The sequence below is a fragment of the Hirundo rustica genome, chromosome 3 (assembly GCF_015227805.2).
Source record: "Hirundo rustica isolate bHirRus1 chromosome 3, bHirRus1.pri.v3, whole genome shotgun sequence".
Taxonomy (NCBI): domain Eukaryota; kingdom Metazoa; phylum Chordata; class Aves; order Passeriformes; family Hirundinidae; genus Hirundo; species Hirundo rustica.
In genome coordinates, this window is record NC_053452.1 from 28893603 (window position 1) to 28915818 (window position 22216).

General features: G+C 42.1%; 1 protein-coding gene across 5 annotated transcripts in view; it reads left to right on the forward strand.

Moving 5' to 3' along the window:
- Nucleotides 1-22216, forward strand: part of TTC7A (tetratricopeptide repeat domain 7A) — a 195222-nt gene that overhangs the window by 132976 nt on the left and 40030 nt on the right. For all 5 annotated transcript variants that reach the window (XM_040058201.1, XM_040058202.2, XM_040058204.1 and 2 more), the window contains 4 exons: nt 936-1052; nt 4827-4924; nt 10412-10546; nt 21394-21596. In XM_040058201.1, coding sequence (XP_039914135.1) covers nt 936-1052; nt 4827-4924; nt 10412-10546; nt 21394-21596 — 553 coding nt within the window. The remainder of the gene's footprint in view (nt 1-935; nt 1053-4826; nt 4925-10411; nt 10547-21393; nt 21597-22216) is intronic.

Below are 22216 nucleotides of genomic sequence, written 5' to 3' on the forward strand. Positions count from 1 at the left end.
CAAGTCACATTCACAAAACTGTTTTCAGGATTTTTAACATTCAGCTGCTGTATGCATGTATGTACGTATATGTGCTTCCAGTAGATTAATTGCTAGCTATATCAAGTGAATTAAAATTGTGTTGGTATTGGACTTGATGGAAACATTTAAAACAGAAAAGTAAGTTTGCATTAATATAAAAAAATAAATCATCTTCACAATTAAGGTAAAATGGGTGTAGTGAAGGATGGTGTTAAAAGCCATGCTGGCAGCAACTGGTGGGTTGTGTCATTGCCAAATCTGTCTTCTAACCTCTGTGTGACCCAATTCTGCTGAATTCCAGCGGTCTGTGTGAGTACGTCTTCTCTAGATTTAAGAATAGTAGCAGCAGTTATACTACCTAGAACAAGAATGTACAAGGCTGTCAGCTGTCTTGCCTGGGGGCATGTGATGATTCCCAGCTGGGGTTAAGAAAAAGCGTTTCCTTCCTGTGAGGCATTACATAATTATCTGTGTATATTAAGTGTGCTGGGGTTTTTGTCAGAAATTTATTATATAAGCCAGTGCTATAAGAAGATGCCAGACTAAGAAAACAGCCTGGGAGTATGCATTATGGCAATTCTTTTTTCCTCCTGTTTTTAATATTGTCCAAAATAAAATGAGATTCAGTATATGTTTCACCTTGTTAGCTTTGCAACGCTTTGCTTTTAACACTGTCCTGCCAGCTTTGTGACGCAAATTTGACTGCAGCTGAGGAGTATTGTTAATCCTCTCATCTCCTTGTGGGGAATCAAAGTTGAGCCAAATGAAATGTTTTGTGCTACAGTGTTTTCTTTTATTACTGCACGTACAAAGCAAGTAAAAATGCTGCCTGCCAGGATGTCGCCAGAGTGATACTGATTCTCTGCTTTTATGATGTGGCAATAAAATAGGAGTTACTCTTTTTCATCTTGCAGCTTACTCTTCACCAAAGTAAAACTGGAATGGATACATAAAGGACCTGAAGAGGCTCTGGTGACATGCAGACATATGCTGCAGATGTGGCAGATGGTATACAATGTTTTACAGCACAGGTAGGCTTTCTCCACTGTAGCAGGCTTGGACTTGTTATTGGCAACATGGTTATCTTTTTCATTTTCTAGATACTTGAGTTATTTTGCAAGAAGGGTGATAAACAGCGCTGTTTAAAAGATAAGTAATATTTCCAGCAGTGATTAAAAAAAAAAAAAAAAAAAAAAAAAAAAAAAAAAAAAAGGAAGATTTTAATAGCCATTGTTTAAAAAAAAATAAAAACAACCAAACCAAAACCTCGGTATTTTAGTATTGAAGAAGCAGTTTGAACCACGAGTTTCTGAGCCAAGTGTCTAAACATGTCTATCCATATTTGGATGTCCAGAATGGAGGGCAGATTTTCTTTCTCCCCAATGGTGCTGAGCTTTCATCAGCTATTGTTCACAGTCTGCAGTAGTTGGCACCACCCAGGAATGTGTGGGGGTGACACAGCCCTGAAGGGAGTAAGCCAAGGGAAGGCGCAGTGCCAAACTCATATGCTGTAGTTGCACGCTGGTTGCACAGCCTGGTGCTCACTGGGCAAGGAAAGAAAGGAAGGATGTAGCATCTTTCCCCCTTCCCTTGTCCTAGTAAATCTGCATTCACATGAAGCTAGTTCCCTGTTTGCTCCCTTTCATCTGCTGCCCCACTGAAAGGTAAAGTTCAGAAAGTGTGGAAGATACTGAGTTGGGTTTTCTTCCTTCCCATGCCCTTAGGATATTGCCCTAGTTAAGGTACCAGTGTACAGTGTTTTGGGAGTATTATACCAAGATCCCTCGCCCATAATGTCCACAGGGGTTGTGTTTGATGGGAAGGACAACATGCTTGATGGCAGCAGTCAAGACAGCAGGGTGATGTAAGCTGAGTTGTTCCCCAGTTTCTGTATGCATTTGTATAAGCTTTATAAACTCCAGAAGTATAGGTACAGAATGGTGCATGTCTGTGTACAAGTTGTCCTTGAGGGGTTATTAGTATTTCTTGTTGGTTTAGCTAATGAGCAGCGAACCAAACACAAAAATCAAGATGTTTACATAGCAGCAATGGTCTCTTACAGGCTTGAATCATTGATTTCCTTAGGCCTTAGTATCTTTAGCTAAGGATTCAATCATGTACCTCTCACATGAATAATCTTTATACCCATGAGTGGTCCTCATGAAGCTGATCAAATCCACACTGAACAATTATGACTGAGGAAGATTTACTCTTGCAAGGTGGGGCTGCAAGCCTGAGACTGTAGAGAGTACATTGGAAAACAGACAAATAACTAGTTCAGCCATTTGGACTGCATTTGGATCCCAAGCTGTGCTTTGGCTCTCATACTTAAAAACCCAAGATGTGATAGCTTTAGAGGCTTTTGATAAGCTTTAGCCATAGAAGCCTAAACAAAACAAATGGCTTTGCTTTTGCTTTTAAAAACTCTAGTATGTATTTCACTGCTGTTCCCAGCAGGGCTTTTCTTTTTCCTTTCTCAAAAAATACATCATCAGGTATTTTTTATTAAGAAATACTACTGGAAAGGTAACAAGAATCAGCTTCGTACCTGCAGTTTTCGACTGGATTACAGTGACCCAGGGAGTCCCTTGTATTTAGCAAATTGCAACAGTATCAGCTAACAAATATGTAAAGTATTCTGGGTAGGGCTTGCAAAGGAACTTAAGGGGAATTCTTATCGGTGAGACTTGGACAAAGTCATTTTTAGGGCCTCTTGCAAAAGAGAAGGTTGTATTTGCACAAAGTTGAGAGCTGTTGCACCCAGTTCACTTTACTGGTTCAGTCAGTAGATAATTTTCTACACAATTAAATTGCACTTCAGTTGCATTTGTCTGGCCTCTTTCTTGGCCTTGCAATCTTACTGTGACTCTGACAGACTAAAAAGTCTTTCAGGGCCCAGTATTTTATCCCCAGCAGCTATTCATATGCCCTGTTCAGGTCCCCTGTCTTCTCTCTGACAAACTGGTGCCTCTGCAGTCTCACAACCAAGTGTTCCACTCAGCATTTTTGTCACCAATTTGTCCACTGTCTCAATTACGTTTCAAAAACATGAGCAGTAGATGTCCTGCTGTCAGCCTTTCCAGTGCTGTATGTAGAAAGCAAATCATCTGGCTACTACCCCTTCCATGGTGCATCGAAAAGCTTTCCTGGCTGTAGGCTTTGTACTGCAGCTTTTAAAGGGCAGTTGATTTTCAGCCCTTCCCCGGGATAGCAAAGCCATTGGGAGTGGCTGTTCTGCACAGTGCATTGCAGTGGGGTTTTCCAATCTCTTCACCTGTCCTTAGAGCAGGAGTGCAGTGTATTAGCCAGTGTTTCAGCATGTGCCCAAACAGTGATTCCATGGTGGTGGCTGCTGCATTAAGGTGGCACTTGCCTCCTGGCAGTAATATTTGGAAGTGCAGCTGCCTTATTCCTGCATACACAGGACTAAGAGCTGTCTGTACAGTTCCACCAGCAGCTCCTGGCCAGGGCACTTACATTTGGGCCGATCCTGTCTAGGTAAGGCTGAGGCATAGGACAGGTAATTTAATTTTCCCTTATGTCTGTCACTATGTGGTAGTCTCAAATGAGTTATCAGTGTGTAAACCAGTATGGAAGACAAGGGAGGCCCATTCAAGGACAGAGACTGGTGCAGTCCAGTGCCCAAGAATTCAGAGTGCATTAACAGAAACCATTATATTTCATCCCAAAGCCCAAGTAAAAGGTTATTTAGCTATTGTAAATGTGATTGCTATTATGATGAATGAGATTGAGTGGCTTTCAGTTTTAGGTTGTTAGCTGGGAAGGACAAGACTTGGTTTATCTTTTACTGTTTTTTTTCTGTGATAACAGAATAATCGTGTTTAAAACCAAATAGCAGTCCCAGGCTTACTCTTCTGCTAGGTCAATGCAGGTTCGAGGGGATTCTGTGCAATCCCTATCAAAGGACTCATCAGACTGAAAGATGGGAGCATCCACACCAATCATGTCTGTCTGACAGCTTGCTTCCTGGAAGGAATATTGTCCAAGGGCTGAGCTGCAGGCTTGGAATTGTGCCAGAAAAAGTAGCCAGGGCAGTCACTTTTCCTTATGGTATTTCATCCCTTAATGGATGATGAGAGGAGATATCATCACCACTGATCCTTGGGGGATGGCAGACTATGTGGTGACAGGAAGGCTCAGGAGATCTGTGTTAAGTGATTTTTTGTTAGGCACATGATGTTTTTTGGTGAGTTTCTCTTTGGAAGGCCTCTCCTGTGAGGACAGAATTCTAGTAGAAGAACAGACCTGAGGTTCCCTGTTTCATAAAGCAGTGCTGTCTGGTAGCTTTTATCTTCCTCCTCTTTTTGAGCAGAACAAAGGTGGAAGGGGAGAAAATAAGCCCTTTGAAATGAAAATATGAAGAAATTAGCACCCAGGTGGAAGGTGGTAATTGGTCTGTTTCAAAAGGATCGGCACAGCAGACCTGTGAACAAATTGTTCTGCAGGGAAGCCCAAGAGGTGGTGGTTCTTGCTGGGTGTGGATCTGCTAGCTAGTCTGACTTCTAGCTGCCAGTGTGTTTCTTGTCCAGTGGCTTGCAAAGACTCCCTATAGCCAAATAAACTAAATAAACTAAATACCAGTGTGTGCCCTGGAGCCCTTGCTGGGCAGTCTCTGAGCTTCCTGTCCATTGACGGTGGGGCAGATGTTAATACATTCAATAAGCTGATTTCTCACAACTGGAAACCTTGATCTTTCACTTCCTGTGGCAGCTAAACTATTGCCTGCTTTAGGGGAACGATTCTCCACTGAGAGATGTACAGGTAACAATTTTGTTTCTTTTCAGCGGCTCTGAGAAAGGAAGTAGTGTGACCGAAACACCAGTAATCAAAAAGCATAATGGACTGCATCTCACTCTTCCAGATGCTCATGACACTGATTCTGGTAAGGAAACAAGATCTGTGCTTTCCTGTCCTAAACATGTGCTTTTGTGAGAGCTGAATGTTTCATTTTCTTTGGAGAGGGTGGTGGGCCTGCACATGTCCATGTTGCTGGGCTGCTGGTCAGGAGGTCCAGCTCTGCCTTCTTGGCCAGCTCTGCTCTAGACTGTGTTACTGTGCCTGTGCCTTGGCTTCCCCATGCATAACACAGAGAGGAGTTTTCTGCTTTCTTTCACGAAGCTCTCTGAGATGTACAATTCTGTCTTTTTTTATTCTATCCTTCCCTCAGCCTGCCTCCCCATTTAATTCTTTTTAGATATCCTGATCAAGCCAGCTGCTATTGTTGGTTTTGGAAAGCTGAGTGAGAGTGTCAATTCCTATTATATGGTGATTTGCTTTGGGATTTGTGCATAAACCTTGTGATGCTTTATTATATGGTAAATAAATATTCACAGTAACACATACAGTCAGATGGAAATAACTGAGACATCAAAGCTGATCTTGGCAGTAAGGGGGGAAGGAAACTTTCAGAGAGTGCTGCTGACTTGTGATTTTTTTGTAGTAAGTCTCATGATATTTGGTACTTCTTTAAAACCCTAGCTTAAAATAAGATGATGTTGTGAGAAACTTGCCTTTTAACTTGGAGGGGTTTTTGGGGAATCAAATGCCTATCCTTGTGGATGCAGAAGAAACACTTGCAAAGAAAGTGAACCTCAAACTCAGAAACTGGATGAGAAAAAAAAAACCTAACACATAAATCTCTAGGGAATTAGGGTTGATCTGAGTCTTAATTGTGCTGTATGCCATGGTGCTGCCTGCCAGAAAAAGCAACTTAATGTGAAGTACAAGCTTTGAATCAGCTTTTTATGCACCTGAGGTGATTTGCACTGAATGCAGTTTGGTTTTAGGCAAGGAATACATTCCTCCTCCCCTGTGAGAATCCAGGTTTCCATGCTAACATGCTTGCCCCCACAATGGACGCAAGAATGCAGCTTGTACTGAAATTGCTGCACCCACCATAGTGTGGGGCTGGCACTGGCTGGTTTCAGCAGGGCTCTGTGGCTCCCTTCTCTGCAGGCTCTGGGTGCTGCTGCACTCCATCTGCAAAAGGGAAGCAGCTGGGTCTGCTGTCCCTTTGGGGAGCCTCTTTGAGGGCAGTAGTGGGTGCGATTGGAGAGTACAGCTCTAGCCCCTCTTGCCCTTGTGCTTCCCCGGAGCTGGGGCAGTGGCTGCCTGCTTTGAAGGAGGGAGGAGGTCTGATATTTCTGCATGGCTGTGGAGCAGGCAGTGCTGTCTGTTGTGAACTCCCCCGGGAGCATGCAGCAGCGTCACTGTGCTGCGCAGGCGCGCTGTCATCTCTGGGCTCATCACTGAAGGGTGGGGGTTACTGTGGCCGGGTTTGACACGGGCCTCTCCCTCAGCTAGACCACAGTAGGATAATTTGCTGTGCCAGAATTTTAGGTTTGCTGCCAGAAAGATTAATTCCTCTTTATTTTCTTCATCTTCTCCTACTGAAGCAGTGTTCCTAACTAAATTCACTGATATCAGTCAGCTGCCTTGCTGTTTCATTCTTGTTCTGATTTAGTCTTATCTTATAATGCTTTTGCCTGAAGTGATTTAGGATTGGGAGTTCTGTGTATCTTATAAGCCTAGTAAATCTAATGAGCTATATTTCTATTTTGATCGCAGTTTTCTCATAAATGCAAAATATTAAACTTGGTCTTTTTGGTCTTAAAACATCCTAGAACAGTGCTTTAAAATTATTTAGATAGATTTTGTATGGCTTATATGCAGAGCTCATCGCAACAAATTCAGTTTTTTAATTTCATGAGTTATTTCCAAAATGTGTGGGGGGGTTTATTGTAAAATGTGAAGTTTATATTCTGTCTGGTAGAGCTGTTAAATAGAGAAAGAGACTGCACTAAAATAACAAATTGATACGATATCTTCCTATGCCAACATTTGCATATATTTTGAGGCATGACATTAAAGTTCTGCGAGACAAGGTTTTGTGGGGAGGTTTTTTTAGCACGTTTCTTTGGGAGGAGGTATCTTACAGTGATATGTTCAGATACTTTTCTTTTTAATGTTGCTTGAAGTTTTTCTGTCTCCCCCCCCCACCCTGAGGTGAGAGTCCTGCCAGTGTGACACATGCTGATCTCCTCTCTCAGGATATAGTGTCTTAGTGGTAAACTCTTTTGTGGCTCCAGTAGCCATCAGCCCACCCCCAGGGTAACTGTATTGTTTGCCTGAGATTCAGATGTGGCTGAGCCTGTTTCAGTCCGGAAGGGCCAGGCTGGCAAAAACCTTCTCTTACAGAGTTTGTTTGGTCAGTCAAGCTTTAAGAACTGCTGTGAGCATCCCAGCAGAGATGGGCAAGGACAGCGCTGGCAAAAGTGGAGTATGGGCTGAGGCGGGCAGGGATGGCGTGGTCACTGCCTGAAATATTGCTTCCTCTTGTAGGCTGGAAAAGAAAGTAAACATCAAAGGACTGGAATGCCAAGGGATGTTTACTACAAAGAGCCTCCATGTAAATTGCTAATTAACTTGGGTCTCATTTGTCTGACTGTGCAGATGCCCACTGCACTGGGCAGGATCAGTCTCAGTCTCAAATTCCCCTGTTGGCAACTACTGGGCTAATGAAGCAGCTAACTTGGGTTTCTTTGAGAGCAGCTATGCTGTTACATTCCTGTGAAGTCTGCTTTGTGAGAGAAGGATGCTTTAGTAGATTCTGACTGGATCTACTTGGGCAGCGTGTGAACCTCTCCAAAATGCACAAAGGTGCCTTATGGTGATTTAGTTTTCTTGGATTGATTTGCAAGGAAAAGAGGATTTCCCTGAGCTCTGTGAGGATGTGAATAAGACACCAGCCTATCTGCCCACCCAGTGCAAACAGCCCAGCATTACGTTTGGGTACTTGCAAGAAAAACAGCTCCACAAAGCCTCTCTGGGAGAGGGCAGCCTTAGCAGAAAAATGTGGTACTGAAAGTTGCATTCAAAGCATGCTGATCCAAGAATCTGGGGTTAGGCTGACTGCACAATCCACAAAGTACATGTAATTTTTTTCCAAGTTTGCCAGTCTAGAAGGCAAGAAGTCTGCCCTAACTTCAAAGCTCTGCTAATTACATCACTAGCTGTTTGTGTGTCCATTTTCTTGTCTCTGCACTGCAGAGAAGCTATCTGTGTTTTGGATGGCTGGGGATAAAAGCTTGGTAGTTATCCCTGTGTCAAGCAGCTCTAGTCTGACTTGAATTTCTGGGAGTTTCAGTGAAATTCTCACTGGTGGAGATAGGGATGGGGGAGAGGAGTGTGAGTGGGCAATGCAGGGGAGGAATCTCGTGCAGTGAAACAGGCTGAAGGTGGATCAGTTAAATAAACTGATAAATGCAATAAATTCTCCCTGCAAAGCTGAATGGCTTTTACCCATATCCTTAAAGCTGGAATTGCTACATTACCACACTGTCATCTCTTGGAACATTAGATCAGGAATGTCTTTGAAAATATATAGGAATTTAAGAAATGCATCTGGGAAGAACACATTTGCATTTTCCAAGGGAGCCGTGGGAGGCGCCTGCTGCAGGGCTGTTTTGAAGTTCTCCTGCTTGAAATGAATGACATTAGTTTGCGATGAGATAACAGGATAAATATTTCCCATAGCAGTTCTGGGCCTGGAGTTGCACTTGTGGTCTCTCCCAAGCCGTGACACGCTCACCTCGGGTTAAGCAGAAGCTGCAGCCATGTCCAGCCTTGCAGAGCACAGGTGCTTGGCGTGGGAGGATAAAGCAGAAATGTGCCTCCCCTCATGCCTGGCTGGAGGCTGGGTCCCTGCTCAGCATCCGGAGCGGAGGTGGCTGGGAGACCATGGCTGGGGACCAGAGGGTGATGTGTTGGTCTGCTGGTGAGATGTGGTTTGGCAACCCTCTCTGGAAAAGCGTGCTGTCCCTCTCCGAGAGACCATTAAGTGCATATGCCCCGTGGCTGCGGGAGAGAAAAAGCGGGGTTTTAACTCTAGGATCTTGTGGTTCGTGAGGTCAGCCTGTAAGGATAGATTCAAGACTAATGCTAATCAACACGAGTGCTTCAGTCACAGCAGCTCTCAAGAACAAGTGCTTATCAACTATAAAATCACATTAAAACCTATGTATATGTACTGGCTTGAAGGCAAAACCAGTGAGAGATTCCAAGTCAGAAAAAACCAATTTAATAGGAGAGGAAAAAAAGGTAAAATAAAATAAAACACATGAAATAGTACAAAAGATCACTGACAGAGTCAGAATACAACCTGAAACTGTGGTGGCAGCAGTCCCGATGAAGTGGTCTTGTTGAAGCAGTGTTTCCACAGAAAAGTCTGGTAGCTCTTGTCCTCTGGGAATCCAGTAGGTAAGGCTGCCTGTGCTGTCCCAAGGCCCCGATTATATCCAGGTGGGAATGCTTGGCTCCTCCCCCTGGGCGGAGCATCACACAATGGGCTGATATAATTTTATGAGTCCTGCAATGGGTCCTCGATTGCCCATTAAACAGAGATAGCTCCTGGAGGGAGTTACCTAGGAGTCATGCAGCAGGGCATTGATGGGCCATTAACAGAAGATAGTCTGGAGGAAGAGAGCAAGGGAAACACTGCTCAACCTAGTTTCAGCATCTCTTGTAGATGGTGATAGAATACATACTTTGGGCACATCTTACATTGTAACCTAGGACAGTATATTAAAATATTTATTTGTCAAATCTTTACAAAGCCAACTCTGAAATCTCAGTTTGTAGCTTCTTATTTTGTTGCCATCATCTTGATTCCCCTCTGGGAGGTTGGCTCACCAGTATAATCCCACTTGCTGTACTGGAGAACATGGTTTCTGCCCATGCAAACCTCCTGGGATAAGCTTTTGATGTGATGTTTTGTCCCCAAGGTGTGGGCGCCAAATACTTTATTCTTGTATAAATGTTACAGTGCATACTAAAGGTTTATATAGTCAAAGCTCTGAACTTTCTGCTCCCCAAGGTTAAATGAAAAACCACCCTGCCTCTAAATCAGTAGAAGAATATTGATGTCACTTGAGATGTGTGTGCTATGTGAATGGGCTAAGCTACCTTGTAATGCTGTATGAATTTTTTACCTTAGTGGGGTACATCATCATTGTATGATGACTGTGCTTATGAAATGGATATGTGTGGAAAATATTTGATGCTAGACTTCTGCTTTCCAAACGAGCAAAATATGGTTGCTTCCTTGATGAATGCTAAGCAGACCTTTATAAAATTACTGTGTCTCTTAATTTGCTTGTTTGAGCTGCAGCCCTTGGATAATTTAGTAGGTTTTTTTCAGTAAATTAACCTTTTATAAAACATACTTCTCCAGTTTGTCATGCCAAAATTCAGCGGAGTTCTTATTACATAAAACCAATGCAGCGAGTGGAGGATCAGACCCGCTGCCTTAACAAGTCAAAGAAATACCATAAATAAGTATAAAATACATTATTGTTTGTTTGGTTCATAGGATCACAACGAGCCTCTTCCCTTGCTGCTTCAAGGCTGGAACAGGCCATGTCTGAAATAACTGTGCAGAGCAGTACAATGAAGCAGGGACCAGTGAAGCTGTGGACAACTCTTGAACAGATTTGGCTGCAAGCTGGTAAGTCCTGAGCTACCTGGAGTTCCTCTTTCCCTCCAGTGGTGAAGCAAATGACATAAGTATTAAGAATAGTTGAAGTCATTAGTTGAAAACCACTCTTTTTCAGCAGCAAATCTATTTCAGATTGATTTTGATACACCACGTATTTGATTTTGACTCCCCAAAAAATATTGTAGTAATGTGACTTTTCAGCTCACTTTTGTTTTTCCAAAAGACACAGAAAACTTTAGTCATCACTATAATATGCTTTTTGAAAAAGAGGGTAGGCAGTTCTTCGTTAACAAATGCTGGTTCATAAGAACAATTATTTCTGTTCTCCTTTTACTAATGCTTCCCTGTAAGACTGGGCAAACCATGTCTTAACTGTAAGCATTCCAATCTTTGCTGAGGTTTAAGTGAGGATTTAAGTGGAAATTATTAAAAAGAGCCTGTTCTCCACTCTGTCCTTGACTGTTTGAACCTCCCAGGGCCTTGTAGATTGAGTATCAGTTTGAGACACTAATGCAAATATGCTACAGCAGAACACGTAAAGGGAAAACAGTGAGGAGAGACTCCACCCACAAGCGATCTCCAAACCCATGGAGAGGTTTTATGTAGGACATTTGTTGAAGAACAGAGTTGCCCAGCACATTCTGCTGTTTGCATTCCAGCATTTCAGAACTGATAGAGTCCCAACGCTGTAATTTTGTTTTTAGGAGACACAGTTTTTCTTCCATAACTGGGCCCACAGTTGAAATTACCTTTGAGTGCTGTGATTGCTTGTTGGATGTCTCACCATTTGCAATGAAGAAAAAAAAGCAGAACCCCCTGGAAAGCTGCTGGTAGTTTTCTATTCTTCGTGCAGGGGAACCTTTCAAATTCTCATTTTGTTAATCCATGCAATTGACAGTTCTCACATAGGACCTGGCAGTCTCACCCTACTTCTCAGCAAAGATTTTCATAGCTGTTTTTGTGGGTATTTTCCTACCAATTAGACTTTAGTTCTAGAACAAAATATATGACATTGGTTTTGCTATAAATTGATTAAGAAAAGAAGTCACCTTTTAGAATGCATCATCCTTTAAGTTAATTACATGTGTTCACTTTAATGACTTGTGTGGATGGAAATTTCAGTGGTGTGTGTTGTGGGCTTCAAAATCACCAGCAAGAATTTGCTTTATCCACTTTATACTCCTGATTTAAGGCTGCAGAGAAGGCTGGTGGGGAGCAAAATAAATGGAGTTTATTATGATGAGAAGTCAGGTGTCTGTTGTCCATCATCCTGCAGATAGCTCTAGGCAGTTTACATTTTTGCTATTGTCTGAAAAGACAAAAGCAATAAAGACATAGTGCTTGCTGTGAATTGCTATGATTGCTTTTCAGTGTGAATAGAGTGCCTTTCTGAAAGGTGTTAATTAATACTTTTAGATAGAATTTATTTTTATAAGCTGCAACTTTTCTCTCTTATCACTTTTTAAGCCTTTGTTGCGCTTCATGCTTACTTTTAGCTGGACTCGATTCAGGATTGATATTTTGAAAACGTGTACTGTGACTGCTTTGTAATTTCATTACTGAAGTCAGTTATTGTTATGGATGCAGCTTAATGAGCTCCTGCTGAAGTGCTGGCCATTCTCTTCTCACAGCAGTGTGGAAGCTGCTGCATTCTGGTATCCTGAGGGATGAAGAGAGATGCAGGTATTTTGGGGCAGTCTTTACCCATCGTGGAGAAGAGCACAGTGCCTGCATAATTAGAGGCCTTCTTGGAAGTGTGTTGACCTTATGCTGAGTTTAGTGAATGGAATAATCCAAAGGGTGTCACTGACCTTCACTACTAGGATCTTTCGCGTCTGAAAGGAGGGGAAAGGAGGAACAAGTATACTTGGAAGAAATAACTTCCGAAACAGATATTTCACAAACAACAAATTGAACAGAAATGCATGGTTAGAGGAAGTTGAGGTAGTCGGGTGGTTTTGCATTCCAGTTCACCCCAAAATTAATGGCTCTGGAAAGCAACTGGCAATTAGTGTAACATTCAGATGCCTTCCTGAGGAGTCATTTGATATTCATGGAAGGTCTGCCATCAGTATGCTGTAGATTTTTATCATGTTTAGCTTGGACTTGTCCTTTTTCAATCAGTGACTCATCTTGTGACTCCAGGCAAGTTGCCTAACTTCTTCATACCTCAGTGTCCTGTCTCCAAAGGGAAAAAAACTAATCTGCCTTTGGGAAATTACTCGTGTGGTGTTGTTTTTTGTTGTCATTAACACTTCGACCTTTTTAGCATGAATCATAAATCCTCAGATAAAGTTATTACAATTCCCTAACCTCATACTGCAGTAAATATATAACAAAGCATCTGTCCTTCTCAGACACTCACAGGACACAGCTGGCTGTGGCTCTGTGCATGGGTATGGACTGATGGTGCCAGGTTGCAATCGTGCCTGGGTTCCTTTAGAGCCATTGCAGTTGCCTCCTCATATCCCAGGGCATGGAAGTTGGTGGTACCAACCAGCTGGTGTAGTTAGAACTTTGTACTTTGTGTTAGACTGGGAAGAGGCACGCAAGACCAGCTATCCCACAGCTCTACAGCAGCCAGGCCAGGCCACAAAGCCAGCACATATATATACTTGCAAAAGGAACTGTTAGGGGGTGATGGCTATCCAGTGGTACTTACATAGGGGAATCCTTACTGTATCATCCTCCAGCTGCAGTAGGAGTTCCTGCCTTGTGCAGAGGCATCCTCTGTCCCTCCAGCCTGGAGACCCCTTGTCCTCTAGCGGGTTTCACAATTAGCTTGTGAGAATGTGTGTTCCCTTAACAGTGGCTGAAAGGAAGGCTGTGAACCCTGTGCAAATAGTTAATCCCTTTTATGCTATGATAAAGATACTTATTTCATCCATAAGAGAGCAAACATTTAGTGGTTTTATCTGTAACTTTCCTGGGTTTGTGATCAGCATAGTTTTGTAGGGAAGACAATAAAGCACCATCTTTGGATGTGCAGTTGTTAAATCGAAAAGTGTTGCACTGTAACAGGTGCTGTACCTTGTCTTTCCCTGCAGCAATGCCTGGTGATCTTTGACAAGCTAATTTTTTGTAGCCTCCTGTAAACAAAGAACAGCTTGATGGATCTGTGGTCTCTAGAAGGAGTCTTTTTCAGGCATCAAAATAAAATTATGAATTCTCACTGTTAATCTCATGTCCAGCTATCTCTTATAGGACCACCTGGGAGTACAGTATGGGCTTCCATATCTTCCTGTTTTCTGCACAGGTAGTCACAGCTTTAGAAGAGTAGTGTGCTGTCCTCAAAGATTAGAGACATCCCCTGCAGCAGGCATGCTTGAAATACTAACAGGCATATTCTGTTTCCAAGTGTTCTGCCGTGAAGATTGTTAACACAGCTTGTCTGGTCCCTTTTAACAATAACCCCCCCTAGTCCTCTTGAATGTAATGGCTGCTTAAAAAGAGTCATCTCGGAACACTTTAACATTTATGAGCCTAAACATTATTCTTGGCCCCAAGTCTGAGAAACAGCTCATTTCAAGGAGTACTTAGAAACAGTGCTACAGTCCACATGCTGTGGTGGTGCAGCTCCAGGAGAGGTGGTCATTATGCCATCCTTATGCTCATTTCACCTCTTTGTTCTACTTTTCATGGGTGAGAGCTTGAATACAAGTTTGAGAAGAGGCAAGGAACTTCAGTGGCACTGGTAAAGCTTGTTAACTCCTCCCTCTTCCTGCAGGAAGAGCTGCAAGGGAATCCTAGAGATTATTAGTGCTAATACGTCTGACAGTCATGCCAGTACTCCTCCCTTTTGTTTAGAAAATAGAGTCATGCTGTTTGGCTAAAGAAAATATACTTGAAATCGTTCAAATTTATGACCAAAATTTACCTTCATTTGACGTTTTTATAAGATCACTTTTGACCCAGAGAGCAAAGCGTGTCAGTATTGGAAAGAAATAGTGTTAATAGTTCTAGGCTCTTTGGGTAACTGGAATGATTTCTTATCTGAAGTATGTGTGATTATATTTCCAAGCAGTAATAACCGTATGCTCTGTTTATACAGAGCATTTTAGAATGCTACAAGCCAGTTTTAATAAGAGTTCTAATATTCTAGCTCCTGTTACTGTATTATTTTAAGCTTTACTTTTAACTACAAGGTCCACTTTGTTTGTCTTTACTAGTAGTTTATATCTGACAATTTAGCTTCTTGACTAACCCAATACTTTACCAAATATGGCCACCCACAGCAAAGTAGGTCTGGTAATTTGATCTAAGTTTGGCTAAATGCCTGCTAAGCTCAGCCTGTGAACCTCACCAGGTAGACCCTAAGGCTAGTTTAAAGGAGCATTTAGGGAAAAATGATGAGGCTACTATTTTGTGTATTCACAGTGGGGCTGGGTTGGGCTACCTGCTGTCTCAGTAACATGCTAAAGTTTAACCTGGGAAAAATAGTTTCTACTGAACATGCTACAAACAAGAAACGCAAAGAGAGCCAGTGCAGCAGAGAACAGTGAGCTAATGGAAAAACATCTGCTCCCCCGAGTTATGTACAGCAGGAACTTTTTTTTTTTTCCCCTTCGCAAAACACTTGTGATTTATTTATTTTATTCCATATGGGCCAGTTCCTGGGAAAAAGCTGCCTTAGGGGAGATGGGCTTTGTTCCACAAGAAAGTGTCGTCAGGGCCGGTGGGCTGAGGTCACCAACGCGCTGGTCCGCGGCCATGGAACCGGATCCTGGCAGCAGCCAGGGGTGCAGCCAGACCCTCCCCTGCTGCCCCTCTGCTCACCCAGCACAGCTTGTGTTTGCACAGCCTGCCCATGGGCACGTCGGTGTTTCTCCATCTCCAAGCTTTCCGCAGTCCTAAGCCCCCGCAAGTTATAAACTCTGATATTAAAGGTGTTAATCAGGTGTGGGAGACATCTTTATTGATATTGCCAGGATACTGTCCTGTAATGCAGCCCTGCTTGTTGAACCAATTCTAATGTTTTTCCTTCTTTTTTTAAGCCCTTTCAAATTTTAGAATTTCAAGTTTAGAACTTCCCCATTCACTGCTTGAGTTCTTGAGCTCCAAAAATGCTGCTAATTTTTGTGTGCCTTTACAGTGACACAAAGCACTGTGAAAAGCTGGAGCCTGGTGAGGGGAAACAGGAGAGTCGTTTATTTCGCTTCCATTTCTGAGGAGAATAAAGGTGTACTGCAAAGATGGCTCCCCTGCAGTATTTACTTTCTAGGAGGGATTAGGAACACTTCAGCTGTTGATAGAAATGGTAAAGTGAGCTGGTTATGTCCCCTTTGAAATGAAGTTAAGAAACCAGCAGTAGTTCTGCTGAGCCTCCTGGCTTAGCAAGCTCTATTCTAGGCTTGTGGTAGAGATTAAAGATCACCAAATTCCCCATTTCTCTTCATCTGAACATCCTCAAGAGGGATTAATACATTTGTTCTACACTCTCCAGTTTGGTTTATTTTAATTCTGCCAACAATGAACTTAAAGAGTCAAAAAGATTCTTGCAGCCTTATGTCGGTACAGGGCTTTTGGAATTGGCTCCTCCATTCCTGAGGCTTCTGGATGTTTCTTATTGCTGGAGCAGGATGTGAAACTTTGTGGACTAGTAATTCTTTGGCATGGACAATATTCAAAGAGCACATATACCATTTCTCAGAATCTGGGACATGCAAATATTCACGGGTGTCTTGAACACTTGCTTGTGAAGGAAGCAGGCAGCAGCTACCGATGCCTTTTGTTAAGCATTCTGTAGAAAATTTGTCAAAAGATGGAGAGAAACCTGTTGAACTGCCAGAGAATGACTGAGGGTACCAAAAACTAGCATTTCCTCAGCTGCTCAGTAAGTTTGGACAAGTGATAAAATGTACACGGTCAAAAATGTACACGGTCACAAAGAATGAGGCAGGACATTTGTTCACACCAGAGGCAGAAAATAAGAATTTGTACTTGTCTGGGCTGTTAGTCATGTTTTGACTGCACCATTTAGTATAGAAGGTAGTGTGTGGCACTTCTGTGCTGCTTCCAAAAGCTTTCATTCTAATGCTGCATTTTGTACCTAAAGAAGCTTGGTGGTCATTTCAGGCCCTGTGAGACCTGAAGCTTTGGAATTTAAAGCCGGTCCCTGAAATTTACTTTGCATGCAAAGACGATGTAAATCTGTTGCCTCATTCAAAAGTGCAAGTGGCTGAACTCAGGTGTAGGGGAACAAGCAGCAGTTTCTGTACTTCACTTCTGGATCAAACGTTTGCATCACATGAAATTATTGTACTCAGGATATGCCTGGAGGAATCTTCTGTCCAATCTGCCATGAATTGTCAAGCTACAGCATGCAGGGTGGTGTCATAGCGTGGAACAACGACTGAACCTCCCCTGCCAGCAAGGAAAGGCAGTGGGGGAACCCTGTGTCATGGTAATAGCTCGGCACTGGATGCTGATGGCAGAGCTCTCTCAAAGTGGGTCTTTCCAGCTGGCTGAGGGCTCCTGCAGTAACAAGCAGTAATAACTCCTGAAGGCAGCTGATGTGGAACAGAAATGACCTTCCAGCACACCCTCACAGATGCTCTCACCTCCTTAAGTGTGAGGGGCAGCTCTGCACTGTACCATCCTGCTGGGCATTTGGCCATGTCACTATGCAGTAACATTTTTGGGGTGGGTGAGAGTAGAGTGCTTTAGATGCATCAGGCACACACAGCCAAGTGATGTGGAGCAGTCTGCTTTGTGGGAGTTAAGTGCTGCCTCTTGGATAACACTAAAAGAGATTCACAAATAACCAAATTTTAACTCTTGCATTGTTCACCTTGCAGAAAAGCATTTCAATCTGTTTGATTTCTTTAGGCTACAATTAAAATTGTTGCTGCAGTGACAACCACTATTGCTCTTGACACTGCTTTGAAATGGAGAATAGAGTCAATGTTCAAGGTGAGGTTGAACAGCTCTGTTTCTCAGACAACAGTGTGGTGCAGACATGACTGGATTACACTGTTGTTGCAGTGCTGATGGACTCCCTAACAGAACTCTGCAAATAATTTTATCTTGCACAGAATAAAGGGGCTGACTGTAGTTCACCCAGCTTTGACAGTGTTCTGGGAATTGCTCTTGGTCTGTGCATTTGTTAGGGGCCTTTAGAGAGCAAGTAGATGATATGCTTTGGCAATTTTCACTTGATTAAGGATCTTCACTGTAGACGAGCTTAAATGCTAGCAGAAATAGCTGAAAGAATGAGGAGCTTGTATTAGAAGTTAATAATAATCCCAGTGCAGAGGCATGCTGCTCTCAGGGGCTGGGCCCAGCATTAAAATGGGTGCATCAGTCCAGTTGCAAGTCCAGGCAGAAGAGGCCATAGCCACAAGACAACTGTTGTTTGGAAGAACAGCAGAATAGGTTGGACAGTGCTGCAAGAGAGCACCAATGGGAAACATAAAGTGGATCTGAGAAAGGAATGAATCGTGCTAGGCTGAACCTTGAAGTCAGCTGGATAGCTGTTCGTGGTCTCAGTGCAGGCACAGGCTTCAATAACTGAACTGAAAGTGAATGTTTCAACCTGTCTTGGTCCATCCATGCAGTGCACTGTCTCTTACCTGGAGGTAAGAGTGCTGAAATATTCCCAAATGTCGTTCATATTCAGAGTTTCTGTCATTACTGCAGAGAAAATAGAAGAGTGGTACATCGTCACACCATCACATCATCTCTCTGCTCAGTAGCATTCAAAGAACTTTTAGGTCAAAACAGAATGTAAATTTGTAAATTTATTTAAGTTTTTATGGGAATGGTGTTAAGTGAGAGAGAGCAAGGAAGCTTGGTTTTAGATTCAAAGCTCTGAAGAATGTCAGTACCAAGAACAAACTAGTACAATGATGAGAGGTTCATAAATGGCTTCCCTGAAGCATTGACCCTTTCACAGATATTAGATGCCTGTGTCAGCATGAGGAGGTATTCTCTGCTTTGAAGTGTAGCTAGAGGCCAAGTCTGTATAATAGAACTTCCTCACAGAGCTGCTATTTTGGTTAGATGTTATTTACAGCAAAATTAAGTTATATAAGGATATAGGCTGATTAATCCAATGGTCGGGAAGCTGCTAACCCAGGTAACATGAAAGCAGACGATTCACTATTTTCAGGACCACTGAGGGTTTTACCATGGTGAGTTTAATAGGTCCTTGTTTTTTGGGCTTGATTTCTGCCTCTAGCTTTGTTTTTATTCCATGTTACATAAGCATATCTTGTTAATCTGCAAATAAAGTGAGTGTGTAACAGAAGTGAAAAATGAGTTTACAGAAAACACATTTTAATGCATGCCTAAATGATGTCCGTTAATGTCTATTTTTAGGTGGGTAGCTAAAAATTTAAATAAGCACTCCTTTCCTTTTGTAACCAAAAGGCACCCCTCTCATTCTTTTTTATGCAAATTAGGCCTCCCACACCATTAAATCATTTTTATTGACTACTGAGCCTGCGAAGAAACAGACTGAACTTTAATATGCTGCATTACCATACCATAAAATACAATTTGTAGTTCTTACTTAGATTCTGTGTTGCTGCACTTCCTCTAAATAATGGTTATTACTGAAGAATATTTACAGGCGCCATAGAAAGAATAAGTTCTCTCTGTTTTGCATGCATTGGAACACCAGCCGTGCATGATTTCACATCTAAACCCACTTGCTCCCAGTTCTGTTCTGAAACGAAACAAGTCACACCATGGTCTTAGTTGCTAATAGAGCTTTTAGTATGGCAGTATCCAGAACTTCTGCTGACTTCAAACAGTGCCAGGATTTTACCCATTTTTTTGTGCCCCTAAGTTTGTGCAAGCTTTGGGGATGGAGTGTTCATCTTCAGGCTGTAAATCGTCGCTTTGCACATCCCCAGGCTCATTAATGCCACATGCATGGCGTCAGCTGCTGTGCAGCACTTGGCAGGAAAACGCTCTGTTCCTTGGAAGTGCAAGGAAAATACTGTCCTCCCACCAATTTTTGCATAAGGCTGTGCACATATTCAGCTTGACAAGGTACATGGCCTTGCTTTCTGTTGTTATAGATAGCTGCAGCCTCTTGGAGCCAAGGGAAGGGATGCATGCAGAGATTTTGTGATTAACCAGAAAGAAATGCGTATGAGTCATTCTGAAAGAGTATAACTCTTCGGAAGGAACTAATATTTTGCTCATGTTGACAGCCTTGGAGAATGACATTTATCTTGTACCACAACCTAGGGATGGCTGAGAAATATTCAAGCACTTTCTCGACAGTGTCTCATCCTTCTTCGAGGAGGGTCACCTCAGAAGTGGAAGAGTGTTCAGCCATGCTGTCACTTCACTGTGGGATCATTTTTGGTGTGCCAGTAGAAATGCCATTTGTGATCCCAGTCTCATGTCAGATGGGCCAAGGTGGAGCTTTCCCGTGGTCAGGCAGGGGACTGCCTTTGAGATGCTTCCCTGCTCACCTCCAGCAAGCTCCACGTCACTAGGCCAAGTCCCCAGAGTCATCTGGGTCTCCCAGTGTTTTGAAATTGCAGAGTTTCAAAGCTCTTCAAGAGGAATTTTTACTCTTAATTTCCCCCCTCACAGAGACTTCCTGAGACTATTCACTGCCTTAAAAAGTCAGGACATTTAAGGTTGTGTCTAATTTCAGAATAGTTTTTCTAAATCTGGAGCCTGAATTAGTAATTTTGAATTGGACTCTTGAACTGTCAATACTTACTGCATGACATCAGTTAAAAAAAAAAAAAAAAAAAAAGACACCGTGCTTTTGCAGTGAGAACATGTAGAACACAGGTTATGGATCAAAGAGCAATGCCTGCTGTATGAAGAGAATTATTTTATCTACATACACACTGACGTATTTGTGTATATGTTTGTATATAAAAACTTTTCGATTACATGTGGCAGTGAAAATTAAGTGTCACTTTTGACCTTTTGAAAGAATTTAATATCTAATAAGTCTAGAATCAGAATAGAATATTTCAGTTGGAAGGGACCTGCAACAATCATCCAGTCCAACACCACAATCATCTAGTCCAAATCCTGAGAAATGTTGAAGTTCAACCATGAGATATGTTGCAAAATTTATCAGGGGAAATTATTTTATTAACAAGTTGACATTCAAACACGTAAGTATGCCTGTTACATATTTTTTTCTAAGAAAACCACTAAGATAATTGCTGCTTGTTCAAGAAAGTAAATGAGCGGTCTCTTCCAGGAGCTGTATTTTGTTTTTCTGTAATGTATGAGGATGTGAATGGTAAATACACAATATAAATAAGTCTATATTATAAGAGCCTTTTGATTTTAACAGTCTCTGAAAAATTAAGGGAAGTTGTCTCAAAAATTTGCCAAATAAGCAGAGAAAAACACTTTTAATCATCTTTTAAAATGGAAAAATACTCTCCTAAGTAAGTTATCTGGTGTCCAGCTCAGACAGTGTAATAGTGTCCTATTACTCTCACATTTTTTAAGTTCTTAGTAGACAATGATGGCTAATTCTGTTCTTTTTCCTCCCCCAGATTATTTTTGAAAAACCTGTGGTGGCTCCAAGTAGCTACCAGCCCTGCTTCTTTAGGGCTCAGTTCAGCATTATTTACTTTCCCAAGGAAGGAATCCTTAAGGTCTCTGTTAGGACACCACTCAAAGGTGTCCATGAGCATCTGTATAGATCCCTTAGCATTAGGAAAAGATACATTCAGTGAATCCAGTCGTGATCATAAACACTAACCGTAGTACTAAGCATTGTGCAGGATCATGGCCTCACGTTTTAATATGCTTAAGTCAGATGATACATAATTAATCTGAAGAAAGGTCTCTGCTTCATTTCATCTAATGGCAGGGTGGTTTTTGCTTTATTTTTATGGCTTGGTGTTTTGTTTTTCCTTCAGCTGAACTCTTCCTGGAACAGCAGCATCTCAAAGAAGCAGGCTTTTGTACCCAGGAGGCAGCTAGTCTTTTCCCCACATCTCATGCTGTACTGTACATGCGTGGGAGGCTTGCAGAGATGAAAGGCAATTTGGAGGAGGCTAAGCAATTGTATGATGAAGCACTCACAGTGAATCCAGCTGGAGTGGAAATTATGCACAGCCTGGTGAGTTTGCAGGGGCTCAGCTCCATTATAGTATTTATGTTCCTGATTAACTGTAATAAGAGGGGAGAGGGCTCATGCTTGCTCTGGATGCCATTGTCTTCCTAATCCTGAGAGCAAGTGACTGTTCCAAGAATAAATTGGGTAGTTTGAACCTCTATTTTAAGATTGGATTGAATGTTTTTAACTAATTGGGACTTGTGTCAAAAGTAAATATTTTAGTTGACAAAGGCTGATACTTTTGGAAGTCAGTTCAATGCTTTGTCTTTGCTGCTTTTCCTACTGTTACACATTTTAAATAAGCAGTACGCTAATGTTGGAAACATCTGAACTACATAACTAAGATAGATAGATGTGGGGTTTGGAAAACTTGGTCTGATTTCTTGTGTCTGCTAAAATCAGAATAAACTACGAGTTTACAGTAAAATGAATCTGTTAGTGTTATAAGCTGCAGCTTAGTTCGAGCCTTGCGTAGGGGCAGTGACTCCACATTTGTGGGGGTTTTTTTTGGTAACACTCCTACCCAGAAAGTATTCTTTTTCTGTGTCACCAAGCCCCAAACAAACTGCTTTCCAGACACAGGGCCTAGAGCTTAATAACAATAATAATTATACAAGGAGCTT